This window comes from Ranitomeya imitator, chromosome 1, assembly GCF_032444005.1.
Source record: "Ranitomeya imitator isolate aRanImi1 chromosome 1, aRanImi1.pri, whole genome shotgun sequence".
Taxonomy (NCBI): domain Eukaryota; kingdom Metazoa; phylum Chordata; class Amphibia; order Anura; family Dendrobatidae; genus Ranitomeya; species Ranitomeya imitator.
Window position 1 is genome coordinate 447,329,076 of NC_091282.1, and position 21,916 is coordinate 447,350,991.

At 46.3% G+C, this 21,916-nt stretch overlaps 2 protein-coding genes across 3 annotated transcripts in view; one reads left to right on the forward strand and one right to left on the reverse strand.

Annotated features, from left to right (window-relative positions):
* Positions 1–1,121: 1,121 nt before the first annotated feature.
* LOC138675753 (uncharacterized) lies at positions 1,122–7,293 on the reverse strand. Of its 2 annotated transcripts, none has more exons than XM_069764256.1 (2): positions 5,701–7,293; positions 1,122–5,540 (listed from the first exon to the last, which is right to left on the reverse strand). In XM_069764256.1, the coding sequence occupies exon 2, from the start codon at positions 4,831–4,833 to the stop codon at positions 3,763–3,765; it is 1,071 nt and encodes a 356-aa protein (XP_069620357.1). In that variant the 5' UTR covers positions 4,834–5,540; positions 5,701–7,293; the 3' UTR covers positions 1,122–3,762. The 2 variants fall into 2 exon arrangements, with proteins under 2 accessions (XP_069620357.1, XP_069620365.1); XM_069764264.1 differs by having other exon boundaries at positions 1,122–5,268; positions 5,384–7,293.
* Positions 7,294–8,211: 918 nt separating this feature from the next.
* The window catches only part of JAK2 (Janus kinase 2), a 376,796-nt gene continuing 363,091 nt past the window's right edge, over positions 8,212–21,916 (forward strand). Inside the window, exon 1 of the mRNA XM_069764276.1 lies at positions 8,212–8,402. The gene's annotated coding sequence lies outside the window, so the exon portion shown is untranslated. The remainder of the gene's footprint in view (positions 8,403–21,916) is intronic.

The window sequence follows — 21,916 nt, forward strand, 5'->3', positions numbered from 1 at the left end:
ACAGCTGAACAGGGGAAGAGCAGCAGCACCCGGAGACAGTGTGACAGGCAGGGGGAGCGTCAGGACCGCCGGGACTAGGTGAGTATGCCTCAGCGCCCTCTCCCCCTCACCCGCCGACCCTGTCGCCCACCGTGACTTGAGTATAAGCCGAGAGGGGCACTTTCAGCCCAAAAATTTGGGCTGAAAATCTCGGCTTATACTCGAGTATATACGGTATATATAATTCGCTTTTACTCAACTTGATAGTGCGAATACGTTACCTCCAACCCCATTATAGGGGCGTAAGAACCATTCTTTTATTATGCCTGAAGGAGTTAAATCAACTCCGAAACACTTTGTATGAATAACCCGTCTTCTCCTTTGGACTGAAACACATGTATGTGTGAATGTGGCGTCATTGTCAATGATCCCTTTTTACAAAACCATTTGTGCCTTTTTTGCCTGTTTCCCATTTGCAGCCATTTTCCTCCTGTTTTAGGCTGGTTTCACCCTTGCGTTTTAAACGCATCAGCAAGTGGTGGAAAAAACGCATGTAAACGCAGCGTTTTTTAGACGCATGCGTTAACGCATGCAGCTTAAAAAACGCTGCGTTTTTACGCGTTTACATGCGTTTTTTCCTGCGTTTGCGTTTTTGGTGCCCAAGAAGAGAAATTTCACAAGAGAAAAATCAAGATAACCAGACACCACCAATGGGACTAGAGAGGGCGTATATGATGGGATCTCTATATATAGACCCTAGGGCTACTGAAATTTTAACAGTTTGCTACTGTATCCTGTGTCATGATAGATCTTCGCATGGAGAGCTTTTATTTCAACCTGGATTTCAGCTTCAAGCTGTTTCTTGCCTGTGCTTTTGCTTGGGAGCAAGACCGAAATCGCGAAAGATGGAGGAGACAACGTAGGCGTTTTTAGAGGCACCCCATTATTGAACTACGTGAGAGCCGTGGAGCCTATCACACGCTCTATGCCGAGCTGAATGCCAACCCGGAGAAATTCCAGGAGTACACGCGAATGTCGCAAGAATCGTTCCGGGATTTGCTTTCTCGTGTCCAAGGAGCCATACGGCGACAGGACACCCAGCTCCGTAGAGCGATTCCACCCGAGGAACGTCTGCTGGTGACATTAAGGTACGTTCAAAATTTAAACCAATGACAGTCCAAATTTAGTGATATATATATAAACTCACAGAAAAGAACATGGGTCCCATATAGTGATCAATTATAGTCGAATTTGACTAGATGTATATACCCATATATTTAAAGGACTAGTAGGTGTATACTCCCAAAACATGTATGAACACAAAGAGAAATGGAGTTCCATACACAGATATAATAAAAAGTAAGTAAACTTTATTGAAACATACAAAAGACATACAACAATATAAATGAAGAAAGGACAAAAAAACCTAGTTGGAAGACAAGTAAAGCCTCAGCACAACAATAAATATGTATATTCGCACCCAGGTACAAAATGTATACTGCTCAATAATAGTCATATAGCACCCAGTAAGTAAATCAACGTGTGTATAGGAGATCACTGAATGCCTGCATATAAACATGTGCCCTAGTAATTGTCATGGTGACCGGCACATAAAGCGAAACAGAGCAGTCTAACTTAATCTAATAAAAAGTTGTCTTACCCATGGTGGAAAAAAGTAAGGTGCCGAGGTACCAAGTCAACCCCCCTGGCGCGCGTTTCGCGTAGGCTTGTTCACAAAGAGAGAAGTAAAGTGAGCCTCTAACAGACAGGTCCCCCTTTAAATAGTGGCATTCATATGCGGCCCGTCTCATGTCACAGTCCAAATTTAGGTTATTCTGACATGTATTTTTTGTGTATTTTCCTTTTTTTTTTTATTGTAACCACACCATAAAAAGAATAGATTGTAATGTTTTTTTTGTTTGTGTTTTTCTTCTAGATTTCCTGCCACAGGAGAGAGTTTATCATCCCTCCACTTCCAATACCAGCTTGGAATATCCACCCTGTCCGGAATAGTTGTGGACACCTGTCGGGCATTGTGGAATGTACTCCGCGATGAGTTTATACCCCTACCCACCGCGGCCATGTGTCGTGAAATTGCAGAAAAATTCTGGAATGTGTGTGATTTCCCCAACTGTTTAGGAGCGGTGGATGGAAAGCACATCCGCATTATCAAACCTGCCAGAACCGGATTGGAGTTTTTTAACTATAAGAAATATTTTTCTGTAGTGCTCATGGCAATAGCTGATGCGGACTGTCGCTTCATCGCCGTGGACATTGGAGCTTTTGGCCGTGGCAACGATTCCCAGACTTTCAAAAACTCGGATATGGGCTGGTGTGTGTATGGCAACAATTTCAATTTTCCCCCGCCACAGCCTCTCCCCAACACTCAAGGTCCACCGATGCCATTTGTTATGGTTGGGGATGAGGCCTTCCAGATGTGTGAAAATCTACTGAAGCCCTATTCCAGTCGGGACTTGAACCACACTAGAAGGATCTTTAACTACAGACTGACCAGGGCCCGAAGAACAGTAGAGTGTACCTTTGGCATTCTGGTCGCTAAATGGCGCATTCTTACATCAGTCATAAATCTAAAAGTGGAAACAGTTGACGAGGTGGTCAAAGCCTGTGTGGTTCTCCACAATTACATAATGACTAAGGAGCGACCCAACATTGAACTGGATGAACCAGTTGCACACCCACTGCCTGATTTCCAGCATCACCCGCTGCGGTCAACTGCAGCCGTTGGTCTCATGCGGGACCAATTTGCTGCCTTTTTTGATTCAGATATTGGCCGGGTGTCATGGCAGGACAATGTAGTGTAAATGTCCTGTTGTAACTTTATCTGTACCAGTAATTTTCTACAATGAAAATATTTCACATTAATAAACTTTAGTGTTGGTTGTGTTGACCGTGTCTCCTATCTTTTTCCTCTCCAAACCAAGGTTGTCCAAAAACTGGTAGTATTTGATCTGTATTTAATATCATTTTTTGTAATCCAAAACCAGGAGTGGGTGATACAGGCAGAGGTGCTAGTTATTATGTTGTCATAATTTACCTCTAATTGTTCCACTCCTTGTTTTGGTTTACAAATACTGATATAAAACACTGGCCACATACTGCTAGTAATGGCAGCCATGTTGCTTTATTGGTAAGCTTGTTGACGTCATTGCGTCACGATTGTCTTCTCCTGTATCCATTGGACACAAACTGAAGAGACAATCACTGTCACACTATCTATACTCATCAAGTCAGGTGTCAGAAATAATGAATTCATGATAAACATATACAGGCTCATGAATTCACTATTTCTGACACCTGGGCAGGTGAGCATAGATATGTAGCGTGCGGCAACCATTGTCCCCTCAATTTGTGTGTAATAGATTATGTATAAAGAAGAGAAAATGGTGGTTATACAAGGCAGTTATCTACTCAACAGGTCAGGTGTCATAACTAATGAGTTTTTTGACACCTAACCTGTTCAGTAGAGGACTGCACTGTATTTCCACCATTTTCTCTTCATACTGCCACACTAGGCATAGACAAAAAGAGATTATGGAAATACATGTTATATTTTTGGGCCCACCTCATATCTGTATACTAAAGACACACATATAGCTGCAGTCTTGTATTTTTAACTACTGGAGATATGTTGTGGCCCAAAAAATAAGTGTGTGGCGACGTTTCTTGGCGCACGGTGTGTGTTGCCGGCGGCAATAGACACAATAAACCAAACATAATTGTGGCAGATAAAACTTGTTTTATTTTGTTAACAAAGTCAAAAAATTATTTTTTACTGCGCCGGCTTGGGGTAGAGTGATGTAAACAGGGGGTGTGAAGAACTGAGGCCTGGCTAACCGTGGACGACGCAGAGGTGGCAGGAGAAGGGGCAATGAAACTAGAAGGGTCTGGAAGTTCGGGGATGGGGCTTGACACATGAGAGGCTTGAGACGCACTGGAAGGGTGAGACAAAACTGACATTACAGCCACATCGGTAGGTGAAGGGGGAGGAATACTAAGAGTTTTTTTTTTTTTTCCCTGAGTTTTTTTTTGGGTTTGCCTGATAGGGGGACGTCTTGGTGGGCTCATATGCCGTGGCGTGGTGGCGGGTGACCTGTCAGGGTCCGGCTGCACTGTCTCACAGTCCATAGCGCTTGTCGAGCGAACGGCCATGCCAGTGTCCTGCTGCGTCGTGGTGGGGGCGGTACATAAAGCCATGCCAGGGTCCTGCTGTGTCATTGTGGTGGCGGTCTGGAAAGCCCTGCCAGGGTCCTGCTGCATCGTGGCGGGGGCGGTCTGGAAAGGCATGCCAGGGTCCTGCTGCATCGTGGTGGGGGCGGTCCTGAAAGCCATGCCAGGGTCCTGTTGCATCGTGGTGGGGGCGGTCCAGAAAGCCATGCCAGGGTCCTGCTGCATCGTGGTGGGGGCGGTCCTGAAAGCCATGCCAGGGTCCTGCTGCATCGTGGTGGGGGCGGTCCTGAAAGCCATGCCAGGGTCCTGCTGCATCGTGGTGGGGCCGGTCCGAAAAGCCACGCCAGGGTCCTGCTGCATTGTGGTGTCAGTGGAGGAGGTCCAAGCAGGAGCAGCGGTTGTCACGGTGGTGGCGGTGGGATGTCCAACTGCACTTGTCTTGGTGTTGGCGCTGTAGTTGAGTCCGCCGGTGGAAGGAATTGAGGTGGCTGTGCAGTGGTATGCAGCAGAGGTCTTAATTGAGGTTAATCGTGACAGTGACGGCACAGATGGATATGCCGCCACTGTCTGCTGGAAATACCGACTCTGCTGCATAGCCTGCACGTAAGCAGCATTGCAGGCCTGCATCACACTGAGCTGGAGATCAGGGGTAAGGTGTTCCGACATGCCCTGCTCAATTTGGTTAAAAAAAAAAAAAAAAAAAAAAATAATAGATGAGCTGGCCTCTGGAGGTCAGCTTTCACTTGATCAAGGCTTTTGGTGACCTCCTGGATACGGGCATTCAAGAGGTTATGAGAAACATTCATCCAGTCACCTAAAGCCTTGATTGCTTTGTGTAAAACTGAGCTCAAGTGCAAAAACTCGGGAATGAGTGACCTGTCCGAAGCCCTCTGCCGCTGCCGGGATGAGCCCAAAAATAAAAAAAAAAATTGGGAAGTGGAAGAGGACTGCGAAAGGGGAAGACCTGATGGGCCAGCTTCCTGGTCTCCAGTTAGTGTGGAAGGCCCATCTGCTGCTGCACTGCTGGATGGCTGGGACGGGTCCGTGGCTGTCGGATGAAAGACCGCTCCAGAACCTGGGCCGACAGTCGTGCTGTATGTGCTGTGAAAAAAGGAAACAGAAAATTAATACCAAAAATTAACCAGACGCTAAATCCTGTGGAATTTAAAAATACAGATTATGTCAATACAACCGAAAGCATGTGAGAAATACTTACGTTCTCTGGGCAAGGACCGGTCTTAAAAATGACAGAACGCGATGATACTTGTAAGTTCGGATCCTTGCTCCTGAACCACTGGCAACACGGCTCTCTTGGAGCAAGTCCTTGTTGAAGCGGTCTTTCATCGAACGCCAACGTATTTTTACTTTGTCCACTGTTAAAAAAACAAAACACATTATGGTCAGGAAATGGACTTTTTGCCGTGCTCACACAACTGTGTGTGATTAGAGAAACTCCTGAGTTTCTTTCATCACACACAGTCAAGTGAGCACGGCCAAGATCTCTGCTGCTTCACACTGCATTGGAATACTTACCAAATGCAGTTCGGACCTGTGTCGGGGCGTTGTCCCAGCCATCCCACATCGCTTGGGCCACCTCATTCCATAAACGCCAGAGTGTGGTGTTGATCGAATGCAGTGGATCCCAGCTGTCCCACAACGGGACTCGCTCCTGGACCAGGGTGATTAGGAGGTCATTGTTGATCAGGTCATCGTCCCGTTGTGAAACCTAAAAATTAAAGAAAGTCATTAAAGTTTGGTCAATTACATAAGGAAAAAAAAAGACAACAGATGCTGAGAAATGGCATGAATAGGAAAGTCAACATACAAAAGGATTCCAGAAGAAAAAATTAAAGAAATACGAGTGTAAAAAAGGAAGATTCAAGAATATTACAATGAGAACAGTCTGCCTTGTATACGTACCCGCTGCCGTCTTCCCACCGGATCTTGACTCCGCTGCTCCTGCCCGGTCTGTGCCTCAGTAGAAGTGCTCTAAAAAAAAGGAAAAATCAAATTGTCACATGTGTCGATGTGACAGTGAATACTTACCAAGCTGAAGAGGCAAATACTCACCTCACTGACATGCTCCACTTCCGACTGACGTGGCTGATATTCCTCATCAGATGAAGACTCCAAAGACGACTTTCTGACGCATGTAGAAAGAAAGAAATTGAAGAAATTAGGACATGTAGAGCCAAAAAATAGAAAATAAAGGCATTGGCTAGGATATACTCACATTGATCTGGGTCTTGTCCTCCAAAATGCGGCCTGCCAGTATCTTGTCTTCTTGAGAGTCTGGTGAGAAGTGTCCTGAAACTGTCCCCAACCTCCCTTTTATCACCTTGATGGTAGGGGGTGGTTTATCAGTGTCTAGACATGGTTATCTCAATTGAAACGCATGCGTTCAAAAACGCAACCAAACGCATGTGCGCAAAAACGCATGCGTTTACATAGACAGCAATGTATTTTTTGGACGCAAATCAAACGCAAATGAATGCATGCTGCGTTTTCATGCGCCAAATAGACGCCTCTGAAAATTACATGTTGCATTTCCGCGGCAGGACGCATGCATCGAAAAAACGAATGCATCGTCAAACGCGTACAAAAAAAAGCATGCATTTTTAGTGTTAAACATAGGAAAACATGACGCATGCGTTTATATGCGGTACAAACGCAGTGTTACTAAACGCAAGTGTGAAACCAGCTTTATGGGCTCAATTATATTTTAGCTGTAATACTTGCGTCAATGTATTTTGCATAAATTTTCTGATATTTTAGCAGAACGCGCCATTTTTTTTTTGAATATATGAAACACGTGCCCCATTTTGAAGAGTGTGGAGCAAACGACATCAAAGGATACAAGACAATAAAAAGTGACAAAAGTCTTGTAAATGACGCATGGGGCCCCATGGCTGCCTAATGTGTAGTTAGGGGCCACATTGTGAGGCAGCATCACTCTAATAACACACACACGGATAAAGAAGGTAGCTCGAGGAAAAGAATGCAAACTAATCAATATGGCATGTGAAGCTGGCAATGAGGTTGCACTCGCATGCCCGAGCCAGTAGTAGCCTGCCCGAGACGCTAGTAGTCTGCCCCGAGTGAGCACTATTCTGCTCCGAGTCGGCAGTAGTCAGCTCCGAGCCGGCAGCAGCCTGTCCAGAGCCGGCAGCAGTCAGCCCCGAGCCGGCAGCAGTCTGTCCAGAGCCGGCAGCAGTCTGTCCAGAGCCGGCAGCAGTCTGTCCAGAGCCGGCAGCAGTCTGTCCAGAGCCGGCAGCAGTCTGTCCAGAGCCGGCAGTAGTATGTCCCCGAGCCGGCAGTAGTATGTCCCCGAGCCGGCAGTAGTCTGTCCAGATCCGGCAGTAGTCTGTCCCCGAGCCGGCAGTAGTCTGTCCCCGAGCCGGCAGTAGTCTGTCCAGAGCCGGCAGCAGTCTGTCCAGAGCCGGCAGTAGTCTGTTCCAGAGCCGGCAGTAGTCTGTTCCAGAGCCGGCAGTAGTCTGTCCCAGAGCCGGCAGTAGTCTGTCCCCGAGCCGGCAGTAGTCTGTCCAGAGCCGGCAGTAACCTGTCCCCGAGCCGGCAGTAGTCTGTCCAGAGCCGGCAGTAACCTGTCCCCGAGCCGGCAGTAGTCTGTCCCAGAGCCGGCAGTAGTCTGTCCCAGAGCCGGCAGTAGTCTGTCCCAGAGCCGGCAGTAGTCTGTCCCAGAGCCGGCAGTAGTCTGTCCCAGAGCCGGCAGTAGTCTGTCCCAGAGCCGGCAGTAGTCTGTCCCAGAGCCGGCAGTAGTCTGTCCCAGAGCCGGCAGTAGTCTGTCCCAGAGCCGGCAGTAACCTGTCCCCGAGCCGGCAGTAGTCTGTCCAGAGCCGGCAGTAACCTGTCCCCGAGCCGGCAGTAGTCTGTCCCCGGGCCGGCAGTAGTCTGTCCCCGGGCCGGCAGTAGTCTGTCCTGTGATTATTGACGCTCGCCGTGTTCCTCAGCTCGGACACTCCAGTGGAACGCACAGCCCGCGCAGAAGTCCGATCACGTGACTTTAGTAGTCACATGGGCGTGTCACGTGGGGTGCGACGTCAGAAGGTCCTTTCGGTGAAGGGGGAACTAGCCGCTACCCTGTCACCACAGAGGAAGAGCCGGGGAATAACTGACCCTCAACTGGCAGGAGAGCACAGCCAGGAGAATGCCCGGCGGAGGGATGGAGGCGCTGGGACCGGTGTGACTGACCGGGAAGTGCCTCGGCTTTCCCCATGGTGAGGAATTTGCATATATTTCCTATGGCAGAGCTGCGGTACACGGGGCCAGTATAATGGGGCAGGCTGCGCTTGTCTGCTGCTCGGCTGCCCTGCAGGACGTGCACGGGGAGCAGTCAGCAGCACCAGTGTTTACTAACAGTGCTGTCCTGGGAGCCATTGATGGCTGCAGTGTGGAGACAGGGACCCAGCAGTTCCCAGGGACTGGGGGAGCCTGCATGGGCATTGTGGGCACACTGTGCCCTCTCCTCTGGAGTGCCTTGGCCAGGCTAAGTGCCCTATTCTGTACTATCTGCCACACTCCTGTATCATTTATGTGGTGTGATGTGTCACTGACTGCCATGGGAAGCAGCGGGCACGTATACCTTATATGAGGGGAAGCTGCCAGCGGGCACCTATACTTTATATGAGGGGAAGCTGCCAGCGGGCACGTATTCTTTATATGAGGGGAAGCTGCCAGCGGGCATGTATACAATACAAGAGGGGAAGCTGCAGGCGGGCACGTATACAATACAAGAGGGGAAACTGCAGGTGGGCACGTTTACAATACAAGAGGGGAAGCTGCAGGCGGGCACGTATACAATACAAGAGGGGAAGCTGCAGGCGGGCACGTATACAATATAAGAGGGGAAGCTGCAGGCTGGCGCGTATACAAGGAAGCTGCAGGTGGGCACGTATACAGTACAAGAGGGGAAGCTGCAGGTGGGCACGTATACAGTACAAGAGGGGAAGCTACAGGAGGGCACGTATACAATACAAGAGGGGAAGCTGCAGGCGGGCGCGTATACGTACACAAGAGGGGAAGCTGCAGGCGGGCGTGTATACGTATACAATACAAGAGGGGAAGCTACAGGAGGGCACGTATACAATACAAGAGGGGAAGCTGCAGGCGGGCACGTATACAATACAAGAGGGGAAGCTGCAGGCGGGCGTGTATACGTATACAATACAAGAGGGGAAGCTGCAGGCGGGCACATATAAAATACAAGAGGGGAAGCTGCAAGCGGGCACATATAAAATACAAGAGGGGAAGCTGAAGGCAGGCGTGTATACAAAAGGGAAAGCTGCAGGCAAGCACGTGTGCAATACAAGAGGGGAAGCTGCAGGCTGGCTCATATACAAGGAAGCTGCAGGTGGGCACGTATACAGTACAAGAGGGGAAGCTGCAGGCGGGCACATATAAAATACAAGAGGGGAAGCTACAGGCAGGCGTGTATACAAAAGGGAAAGCTGCAGGCAAGCACGTGTGCAATACAAGAGGGGAAGCTGCAGGCTGGCTCATATACAAGGAAGCTGCAGGTGGGCACGTATACAGTACAAGAGGGGAAGCTGCAGGCGGGCACATATAAAATGCAAGAGGGGAAGCTGCAGGCAGGCATGTGTTCAAGAGGGAAAGCTGCAGGCAAGCACGTATACAATATAAGAGGGGAAGCTGCAGGCGGGCGTGTATACGTATACAATACAAGAGGGGAAGATGCAGGCGGGCACGTATACAATACAAGAGGGGAAGCTGCAGGCGGGCACGTATACAATACAAGAGGGGAAGCTGCAGGCGGGCACATATACAATACAAGAGGGGAAGCTGCAGGCAGGCGCGTATACAATACAAGAGGGGAAGCTGCAGGCAGGCGCGTATACAAGAGGGAAAGCTGCAGGTGGATACGTATACAATACAAGAGGGGAAGCTGCAGGCGGGCACCTATACAATACATGAGGGGAAGCTGCAGGCGGGCACCTATACAATACATGAGGGGAAGCTGCAGGCGGGCGCGTATACAAGAAGGAAAGCTGCAGGCGGGCACGTATACAATACAAGAGGGGAAGCTACAGGCGGGCGCATATACAAGAGGGGAAGCTGCAGGCGGGCACGTATACAATACAAGAGGGGAAGCTGCAGGCGGGCACGTATACAATACAAGAGGGGAAGCTGCAGGCGGGTATGTATACAATACAAGAGGGGAAGCTGCAGGCGGGCACGTATACAAGAGGGGAAGCTGCAGGCGGGCGCGTATACAAGAGGGAAAGCTGCAGGCGGGCACGTATACAATACAAGAGGGGAAGCTGCAGGCGGGCAAGTATACAATACAAGAGGGGAAGCTGCAGGCGGGCAAGTATACAATACAAGAAGGGAAGCTGCAGGCGGGCGCGTATACAATACAAGAGGGGAAGCTGCAGGCGGGCACGTATACAATACAAGAGGGGAAGCTGCAGGCGGGCGCGTATACAAGAAGGAAAGCTGCAGGCGGGCACGTATACAATACAAGAGGGGAAGCTACAGGCGGGCACATATACAAGAGGGGAAGCTGCAGGCGGGCACGTATACAATACAAGAGGGGAAGCTGCAGGCAGGCACGTATACAATACAAGAGGGGAAGCTGCAGGCGGGCACGTATACAATACAAGAGGGGAAGCTGCAGGCGGATATGTATACAATACAAGAGGGGAAGCTGCAGGCGGGCACGTATACAAGAGGGGAAGCTGCAGGCGGGCGCGTATACAAGAGGGGAAGCTGCAGGCGGGCACGTATACAATACAAGAGGGGAAGCTGCAGGCGGGCAAGTATACAATACAAGAGGGGAAGCTGCAGGCGGGCGCGTATACAATACAAGAAGGGAAGCTACAGGCGGGCGCGTATACAATACAAGAGGGGAAGCTGCAGGCGGGCACGTATACAATACAAGAGGGGAAGCTGCAGGCGGACACGTATACAATACAAGAGGGGAAGCTGCAGGCGGGCACGTATACAATACTAGAGGGGTAGGTGCAGGTGGGCATGTATACAAGAGGGGGAAGCTGCAGGCGGGCACGTATACAATACAAGAGGGGAAGCTGCAGGCGGGCAAGTATACAATACAAGAGGGGAAGCTGCAGGCGGGCGCGTATACAATACAAGAAGGGAAGCTACAGGCGGGCGCGTATACAATACAAGAGGGGAAGCTGCAGGCGGGCACGTATACAATACAAGAGGGGAAGCTGCAGGCGGACACGTATACACGTATACAATACAAGAGGGGAAGCTGCAGGCGGGCACGTATACAATACTAGAGGGGTAGGTGCAGGTGGGCATGTATACAAGAGGGGAAGCTGCAGGCGGGCACGTATACAATACAAGAGGGGAAGCTGCAGGCGGGCACGTATACAATACTAGCGGGAAGCTGCAGGCGGGCACGTATACAATACTAGAGGGGTAGGTGCAGGTGGGCTGTATACAAGAGGGGAAGCTGCAGGCGGGCACGTATACAATACAAGAGTGGAAGCTGCAGGCGGGCACGTATACAATACAAGAGGGGAAGCTGCAGGCGGGCACGTATACAATACTAGCGGGAAGCTGCAGGCGGGCACGTATACAATACAAGAGGGGAAGCTGCAGGCGGGCACGTATACAATACAAGAGGGGAAGCTGCAGGCGGGCACGTATACAATACTAAAGGGGTAGGTGCAGGTGGGCATGTATACAAGAGGGGAAGCTGCAGGCGGGCGCGTATACAATACAAGAAGGGAAGCTACAGGCGGGCACGTATACAATACAAGAGGGGAAGCTGCAGGCGGGCACGTATACAATACAAGAGGGGAAGCTGCAGGCGGGCACATATACAATACAAGAGGGGAAGCTGCAGGCGGGCGCGTATACAATACAAGAGGGGAAGCTGCAGGCGGGCACGTATACAATACAAGAGGGGAAGCTGCAGGCCCATGTATAGTACACATGGGGGGTGCTGCAGACAGGCTTGTATACTTTAGGTGCATATACAGTAAAAGTAGGGATTCTGTGTTAATTTGCGTATACAGTACAGGTAGGTATTGTGAGGGCAGGCACATGCAATACAAGAAGGGATGCACGTATATTACAAGAAGGACTGCTGTAAGCACCTACACTATAAGAGAAGGGATGCTGCGGGCATACGTATTTTATAAAAACCATGCAGGAGGCATCACTTCTTGTAAAGTATAGGTACCTGCAAGTGTACTTTACAAGAAGAGATGTTGCAGGGCAAAATTAATATTTTTACACTCATTGAAATCAGTGTGCCACTGTTGTATAATGCTATTGCTTGCCCGCTACTTTATAGGATGCCAAGCACAGAATGATGCCCTTGTATGCAAATGGAGCATATTATCTGGGTTTGTCCTGATGGCGCAATCCGTTTTATTGTAGAGAATCTACAATGTGATGTGTAGGCAGTGGATCTATTGCCCATCTGGCATCTTTGATGGCATTTTGACGTATAGGTCTTATTGGGATCTAAACGGAAAATCAGTCTAGTATTATAACTATACTTGAAGTTGCTTTTCTGTGTGGATTTTTGCAATGTGGATTTGAAGCCAAGACTAGTTGTGTATTTTAAAAATATATATTTTCTATATGATTTCCCTCAATTTGCTGTATAAAATGGCATCAATGCAGCCCATGTAAAATTGCCCCAATCCTGTGCCTTCAGTGCTGAACACATTGACATGACGGCAGTGGTCCACAAGTGGACGACCAGCACTGGAGCATTGCTTATGTAAAAAAGGAGTATGAGCTTTTCTTTTGCTTCCGTTTACACATTTTCAACTCACAGATGGTTTTTACAAAAAAAAAAAAAAATAAAAAAAATATCCATTGCAGAATCTGTCACAAATTTGATGTCTGACATGCCTTAGATCCAGATATTGCCTATTCCCCCCCCCATACACTGGGACTCATCCACCTACTGCTGCTCAATGCAGTTTCAGCACTGAATCCACGCCAAGAATTGACATGTCAAATTTTTTTTTGTCCCCTCCTGTAGCGCAGATTTTATGTACGCCACATATGAACTATGGCTCAGATTACCGTAATTGGTAGTGGCAAACAAGTAGATTTTGATGCGGCCCCAGTCTAAAATTTTCATTTTGAGAACATGCTTTCAAAGAGATTTGTTTTTCTTTTATGGTGTTACCGTTTTTGGTGTGTGTGTGTGTGTGTGTGTATGGTTTTTGTTTTTTTTTTTGGGGGGGGGGGAGGAGGGGGTAAAATAACCTGGCTCTTTTTTTTTCTGTTCTGCTCTAATCGTTTTCCAATACCTGCTAATATACTGAACCAGAAGTTTTGTCTTCGTCTATCGCTGCTTTGATCAGTAGGTTCCATTGTATAGTATACGTGTACTGTATAAATAACATTTGTATGAACCACTATGATTGGATTTCTACAGACATGACCTGAGCTGCCTGCAGTCCTGTAGAACTACAGGAATGGGGCTCACTGGGGTAATGCAGTCACTAGAGGGCAGGGTTGTATATGTGTGAGACATAATGACTATAAAGCAGAATTTCCCAAGAGGAACTATAAATATACCAAAGAGCCCCTTTATTCTAACAGGACATGTTTGGCAGTCCAGCTATTTATGCAGTGTTTGGCTGAATAGATGTGTTATACCATGTTGTTTTATAAAGGTGTTTTTGCGTTATTTCTGCTATTCATGTGTATTATATGATATTATTGATCGAAAGTATTTTGGCAATATTCAGTGGTCAGCCTTATAAGTGAACCGATATTCCCACTATAACCAATCCGTCTAACCTTTTTTAGAATGAACTGCAAGATGTGGTTAAGAAGTCTTTTATTAGGTTTTCTTCCTGGTGACAAGTCAACATAATGTAACTGTTACCTAGGACACAAGTGAGTCATACCAGTTACTCTCTGTTAAATGTTTTTGCGGCACAGTTCTGGATTGATGGGTTGTTCTAATGTTCTATCTTCAGGAGCGCACCGATCCCTGGCTTCCTGCTTTGCCACGGGGAGTTTGCTCCTGAAGATTGACAGTTTGGCAGCAGCATGGCTACGCCATAGGTTCTACCCGCTCTCTCTCCCAGGCTCCTAGCAGAGGCAGCATGAGAGAAGCTCAGGGGCGCTGAGGTTGGTCAGATCCAGCTTATGGGTAGAGCAGTGCAAATATACCAATGATGGGGGTCATGTTGGTTGTCTCCTTGGGTATTCCTTTCATGTGAGGTGTCTTGGGCTCTATGCTCTGAAAGTTCACCAGCCACCCTTAACCCCTTTACCCCCAAGGGTGGTTTGCACGTTAATGACCAGGCCAATTTTTACAATTCTGACCACTGTCCCTTTATGAGGTTATAACTCCGAAACGCTTCAACGGATCCTGGTGATTCTGACATTGTTTTCTCGTGACATATTGTACTTCATGATAGTGGTAAAATTTCTTTGATAGTACCTGCGTTTATTTGTGAAAAAAACGGAAATTTGGCGAAAATTTTGAAAATTTCGCAATTTTCAAACTTTGAATTTTTATGCAATTAAATCACAGAGATATGTCACACAAAATACTTAATAAGTAACATTTCCCACATGTCTCCTTTACATCAGCATAATTTTGGAACCAATTTTTTTTTTTGTTAGGGAGTTATAAGGGTTAAAAGTTGACCAGCAATTTCTCATTTTTACAACACCATTTTTTTTTAGGGACCACGTCTCATTTGAAGTCATTTTGAGGGGTCTATATGATAGAAAATGCCCAAGTGTGACACCATTCTAAAAACTGCACCCCTCAAGGTGCTCAAAACCACATTCAAGAAGTTTATTAACCCTTCAGGTGTTTAATAGGAATTTTTGGAATGTTTAAATAAAAATGAACATTTAACTTTTTTACACAAAAAATTTACTTCAGCTCCAATTTGTTTTATTTTACCAAGGGTAACAGGAGAAATTGGACCCAAAAAGTTGTTGTCCAATTTGTCCTGAGTACGCTGATACCCCATATGTGGCAGTAAACCACTGTTTGGGCGCATGGGAGAGCTCGGAAGGGAAGGAGCGCTATTTGACTTTTCAATGCAAACTTGACAGGAATTGAGATGGGACGCCATGTTGCGTTTGGAGAGCCACTGATGTGCCTAAACATTGAAACCCCCCACAAGTGACACCATTTTGGAAAGTAGACCCCCTAAGGAACTTATCTGGATGTGTGGTGAGCACTTTGACCCACCAAGTGCTTCACAGAAGTTTATAATGCAGAACCGTAAAAATAAAAAATCATATTTTTTCACAAAAATTATATTTTTGCCCCCAATTTTTTATTTTTCCAAGGGTAAGAGAAGAAATTGGACCTCAAAAGTTGTTGTCCAATTTGTCCTGAGTACGCTGATACCCCATATGTGGCAGTAAACCACTGTTTGGGCGCATGGGAGAGCTCGGAAGGGAAGGAGCGCAGTTTGACTTTTCAATGCAAAATTGACAGAAATTGAGATGGGACGCCATGTTGCGTTTGGAGAGCCACTGATGTGCCTAAACATTGAAACCCCCCACAAGTGACACCATTTTGGAAAGTAGACCCCCTAAGGAACTTATCTAGAGGTGTGGTGAGCACTTTGACCCACCAAGTGCTTCACAGAAGTTTATAATGCAGAACCGTAAAAATAAAAAATCATATTTTTTCACAAAAATTATATTTTTGCCCCCAATTTTTTATTTTTCCAAGGGTAAGAGAAGAAATTGGACCTCAAAAGTTGTTGTCCAATTTGTCCCGAGTACGCTGATACCCCATATGTGGCAGTAAACCACTGTTTGGGCGCATGGGAGAGCTCGGAAGGGAAGGAGCGCCGTTTGACTTTTCAATGCAAAATTGACAGGAATTGAGATGGGACGCCATGTTGCGTTTGGAGAGCCACTGATGTGCCTAAACATTGAAACCCCCCACAAGTGACACCATTTTGGAAAGTAGACCCCCTAAGGAACTTATCTGGATGTGTGGTGAGCACTTTGACCCACCAAGGGCTTCACAGAAGTTTATAATGCAGAGCCATAAAAATAAAACAAAATTTTTTTCCCACAAAAATTATTTTTTAGCCCCCAGTTTTGTATTTTCCCTAGGGTAAGAGGAGAAATTGGACCACAAAAGTTGTTGTCCAATTTGTCCTGAGTACGCTGATACCCCATATGTGGGGGGGAACCACCGTTTGGGCGCATGGGAGGGTTCGGAAGGGAAGGAGCGCCATTTGGAATGCAGACTTAGATGGAATGGTCTGCAGGCGTCACATTGCGTTTGCAGAGCCCCTAATGTACCTAAACAGTAGAAACCCCCCACAAGTGACACCATTTTGGAAAGTAGACCCCCTAAGGAACTCATCTTGATGTGTTGTGAGAGCTTTGAACCCCCAAGTATTTCACTACAGTTTATAACGCAGAGCCATGCAAATAAAAAATATTTTTTTTTCCACAAAAATTATATTTTAGCCCCCAGTTTTGTATTTTTCCAAGGTTAGCAGGAGAAATTGGACCCTAAATGTTGTTGTCCAATTTGTCCTGAGTACGCTGATACCCGATATGTGGGGGGGAACCACCGTTTGGGCGCATGGGAGGGCTCGGAAGGGAAGGAGCATCATTTGGAATGCAGACTTAGATGGATTGGTCTGCAGGCGTCACATTGCGTTTGCAGAGCCCCTAATGTACCTAAACAGTAGAAACCCCCCACAAGTGACCCCATATTGGAAACTAGACCCCTCAATGAACTTATCTAGATGTGTTGTGAGAACTTTGAACCCCCAAGTGTTTCACTACAGTTTATAACGCAGAGCCGTGAAAATAAAAAATCTTTTTGTTTTCCCACAAAAATTATTTTTTAGCCCCCAGTTTTGTATTTTCCCAAGGGTAACAGGAGAAATTGGTCCACAAAAGTTGTTGTCCAATTTGTCCTGAGTACGCTGATACCCGATATGTGGGGGGGAACCACCGTTTGGGCGCATGGGAGGGCTCGGAAGGGAAGGAGCATCATTTGGAATGCAGACTTAGATGGATTGGTCTGCAGGCGTCACATTGCGTTTGCAGAGCCCCTAATGTACCTAAACAGTAGAAACCCCCCACAAGTGACCCCATATTGGAAACTAGACCCCTCAATGAACTTATCTAGATGTGTTGTGAGAACTTTGAACCCCCAAGTGTTTCACTACAGTTTATAACGCAGAGCCGTGAAAATAAAAAATCTTTTTGTTTTCCCACAAAAATTATTTTTTAGCCCCCAGTTTTGTATTTTCCCAAGGGTAACAGGAGAAATTGGTCCACAAAAGTTGTTGTCCAATTTGTCCTGAGTACGCTGATACCCGATATGTGGGGGGGAACCACCGTTTGGGCGCATGGGAGGGCTCGGAAGGGAAGGAGCATCATTTGGAATGCAGACTTAGATGGATTGGTCTGCAGGCGTCACATTGCGTTTGCAGAGCCCCTAATGTACCTAAACAGTAGAAACCCCCCACAAGTGACCCCATATTGGAAACTAGACCCCTCAATGAACTTATCTAGATGTGTTGTGAGAACTTTGAACCCCCAAGTGTTTCACTACAGTTTATAACGCAGAGCCGTGAAAATAAAAAATCTTTTTGTTTTCCCACAAAAATTATTTTTTAGCCCCCAGTTTTGTATTTTCCCAAGGGTAACAGGAGAAATTGGTCCACAAAAGTTGTTGTCCAATTTGTCCTGAGTACGCTGATACCCCATATGTTGGGGTAAACCCCTGTTTGGGCACACAGGAGAGCTCGGAAGGGAAGGAGCACTGTTTTACTTTTTCAACGCAGAATTGGCTGGAATTGAGATCGGACGCCATGTCGTGTTTGGAGAGCCCCTGATGTGCCGAAACAGTGGAAACCCCCCAATTATAACTGAAACTCTAATCTAAACACACCCCTAACCCTAATTCCAACGGTAACCCTAACCACACCTCTAACCCTGACACACCCCTAACCCTAATCCCAACCCTATTCCCAACTGTAAATGTAATCTAAACCCTAACCCTAACTTTAGCCCCAACCCTAACTGTAGCCCCAACCCTAACCCTAACCCTAATCCTAGCCCTAACCCTAGCCCTAACCCTAACCCTAGCCCTAACCCTAGCCCTAACCCTAGCCCTAACCCTAGCCCTAACCCTAGCCCTAGCCCTAGCCCTAACCCTAGCCCTAACCCTAGCCCTAACCCTAGCCCTAACCCTAGCCCTAACCCTAACCCTAGCCCTAACCCTAGCCCTAACCCTAGCCCTAACCCTAGCCCTAGCCCTAACCCTAGCCCTAACCCTAGCCCTAATGGGAAAATGGAAATAAATACATTTTTTTTTATTTTTCCCTAACTAAGGGGGTGATGAAGGGGGGTTTGATTTACTTTTATAGCGAGTTTTTTAGCGGATTTTTATGATTGGCAGCCGTCACACACTGAAAGACCCTTTTTATTGCAAAAAATATTTTTTGCAATACCACATTTTGAGAGCTATAATTTTTTCATATTTTGGTCTACAGAGTCATGTGAGGTCTTGTTTTTTGCGGGACGAGTTGACGTTTTTATTGAAAACATTTTTGGGCACGTGACATTTTTTTATCGCTTTTTATTCCGATTTTTGTGAGGAAGAATGACCAAAAGCCAGCTATTCATGAATTTCTATTGGGGGAGGCGTTTATACCGTTCCGCGTTTGGTAAAATTGATAAATCAGTTTTATTCTTCGGGTCAGTACGATTACAGCGATACCTCATTTATATCATTTTTTTATGGTTTGGTGCTTTTATACGATAAAAACTATTTTACAGAAAAAATAATTATTTTTGCATCGCTTTATTCTCAGGACTATAACTTTTTTATTTTTTTGCTGATGATGCTGTATGGCGGCTCTTTTTTTGCGGGACAATATGACGCTTTCAGCGGTACCATGGTTATTTATATCTGTCCTTTTGATCGCGTGTTATTCCACTTTTTGTTCGGCGGTATGATAATAAAGCGTTGTTTTTTGCCTCGTTTTTTTTTTTTTTTTCTTACGGTGTTTACTGAAGGGGTTAACTAGTGGGCCAGTTTTATAGGTCGGGCCGTTACGGACGCGGCGATACTAAATATGTGTACTTTTATTGGTTTTTTTTTTTTATTTAGATGAAGAAATGTATTTATGGGAATAATATTTTTTTTTTTTTTCATTATTTTGGAATATTTTTTTTAATTTTTTTTACACATTTGGAAATTTTTTTTTTTACTTTTTTACTTTGTCCCAGGGGGGGACATCACAGATCAGTGATCTGACAGTTTGCACAGCACTCTGTCAGATCACTGATCTGATAGGAGTGCAGGCTGCTTCACAGTGCCTGCTCTGAGCAGGCTCTGTGAAGCCACCTCCCTCCCTGCAGGACCCGGATCCGCGGCCATCTTGGATCCGGGGCTCGAGCAGGGAGGGAGGTGAGGAGACCCTCGCAGCAACGCGATCACATCGCGTTGCTGCGGGGGGCTCAGGGAAGCCCGCAGGGAGCCCCCTCCCTGCGCGGTGCTTCCCTGTACCGCCGGCACATCGCGATCATCTTTGATCGCGGTGTGCCAGGGGTTAATGTGCCGGGGGCGGTCCGTGACCGCTCCTGGCACATAGTGCCGGATGTCAGCTGCGATAAGCAGCTGACACCCGGCCGCGATCGGCCGCGCTCCCCCCGTGAGCGCGGCCGATCGGCTATGACGTACTATCCCGTCCAGGGTCAGATAAGCCCAGGGCACCTCGACGGGATAGTACGTCTAAGGTCACAGAGGGGTTAATATAGATTAGTCAGTAGATCATAGAGCAGTTCCACGAAGATTTAATGAACCCTTTATGGATGCATTCATATTTTATTTTTTTAAACATGGTCCGAGTTCCATCAGTGCGGTGAATAAAATTTTCATCAATGTTTGGTCAGTATGTTAGTTTTTACCATCAGCGTTTCATCAGAGGTTTCTCAAGCTTGTCCTGTCAGGCAGTGAAAAACAGACAGCAGATGTCTATATCTGCTTCTTCCGCCTAGATGGAATGAAATGGTTTTGGACAACTCCTTTTTTGATGGCTGTACTGTGAACAACAACATGTCATACTTGCACAGCTGTCCGTTGCTTGCTGTCCCTGTGTCTGTCAGCAATCACGTCTCCTAAAAATGTATAGCATATTTTTATTTTCTGATGGGCAGTGGAGCTATCAAAGATGACCTGTCACTTGCTAAAGAATGAGTTTGAATGCCTTGTGAAAAAAAATAAATCTCAGAGCTCCCCAGATTCTGCTGCTCTCTTCTGTGTTTTTTTTTTTTTTTTTTTTGTACTGTGCCACTTAATTGCAGAGATATTCACATTTGTTGCTTTTGGAGCGCAACATGTGAAATTTTTGCCTGCAGACCAACTGCACATTTCTTCAGAATCTTCTCTGGGAACTTGTGCCTTTAACCCCTCTCTTCCAGATTCTGCCAATCACTGATTGTCAGCATCTGAGTCAGCCAGATTAGCTACTGAGCTGTGATGTATTACATTTTATATTTTGCCACAAACTTTAATATAACATCTTGCTGAAGTGTGTGTGTGTAAAATAAATTAATAAAATAACAAAATACACAACTGCCACAAACAAAAGCAAATTCATTGAGGCTCACAGCTCTTAATGAAGTTGGCTCATTTGTGTTTCCTCTGCCCTAGAGTCAGAAACTGTATTTATGAGCTTAAAGCTCTTATTTTCACCTCTTTCTGGTGTAGATAATTGTGAATCTATCAGACCACATTAGGCCTTTCCATTAATTCACTCACCTTTCAGAAAAGTGCCGCAGCTGGAGTAAAAACACCAAAACTTTTTTAATTCTTCCATGTGTTTAATACCAGGCTTATGGAGACACAAAGCCCCCAATTGGATTATCGGTCATCCCAGATCTTAAAGGAAAGAGCTACTCCTCCAGAACTCTGTGGCTCAGGCCTGCTTTTTATTTTCCTCTTTTCTTTATGCCATATTCACACATTATGAGTTACAGTCCATGCACGGACTTTGATTCGTGGACTGGCCGTGGAACTCCTGACCCTCACAACTTTTTAGGCATGTATGGAGCTGTCCACTTTGGGTCGGGAGACCTATGGACAGTCTTTGTACAATGTCCGTGAAAGTACTGGCATTTTTGGTTATGCAGCACCTTTCTTTTCTCCCTTACCTGAAATCAGTCATGGAGATGTGCTTCTGCACACAGGGCAGCACAAATGTGTCAGCTGTCCATTGCTCAGCAGGTATCGCGCACATGCTCCATAAGATAGTCAGCTGTGTGCATATACAGTGAAGGAAATAATTACGGTATTTGATCCCTTGCTAATTTTGTAAGTTTACCCACTGACAAAGACATGAACAGTCTATAATTTTAAGGGTAGGTTAAATTTAATATTGAGAGAGAGAATATCAAAAATAAAATCCAGAAAATCACATTGTATAAATTATATAGATTTATTTGCATTTTGCAGTGAGAAATAAGTATTTGATCCCCTACCAGCCATTAAGAGTTCTGGCTCCTACACACCAGTTAGATAACTCATTAACCTGCATTAAAGGTAACTTTCTTACATGTTCAACTTTTATAAAAGACTCCTGTCCTCAAACTAAATTAATCAGCGAGACTCTAAGCTCTACAACATGGGCAAGACCAAAGAGCTTTATAAGGATGCACAAAGTTGGAATGGGCTGCAAAACCATAAGTAAGATGCTGGGTGAGAAGGAGACATCTGTTGGTGCAATAGTAAGAACATGGAAGAAATACA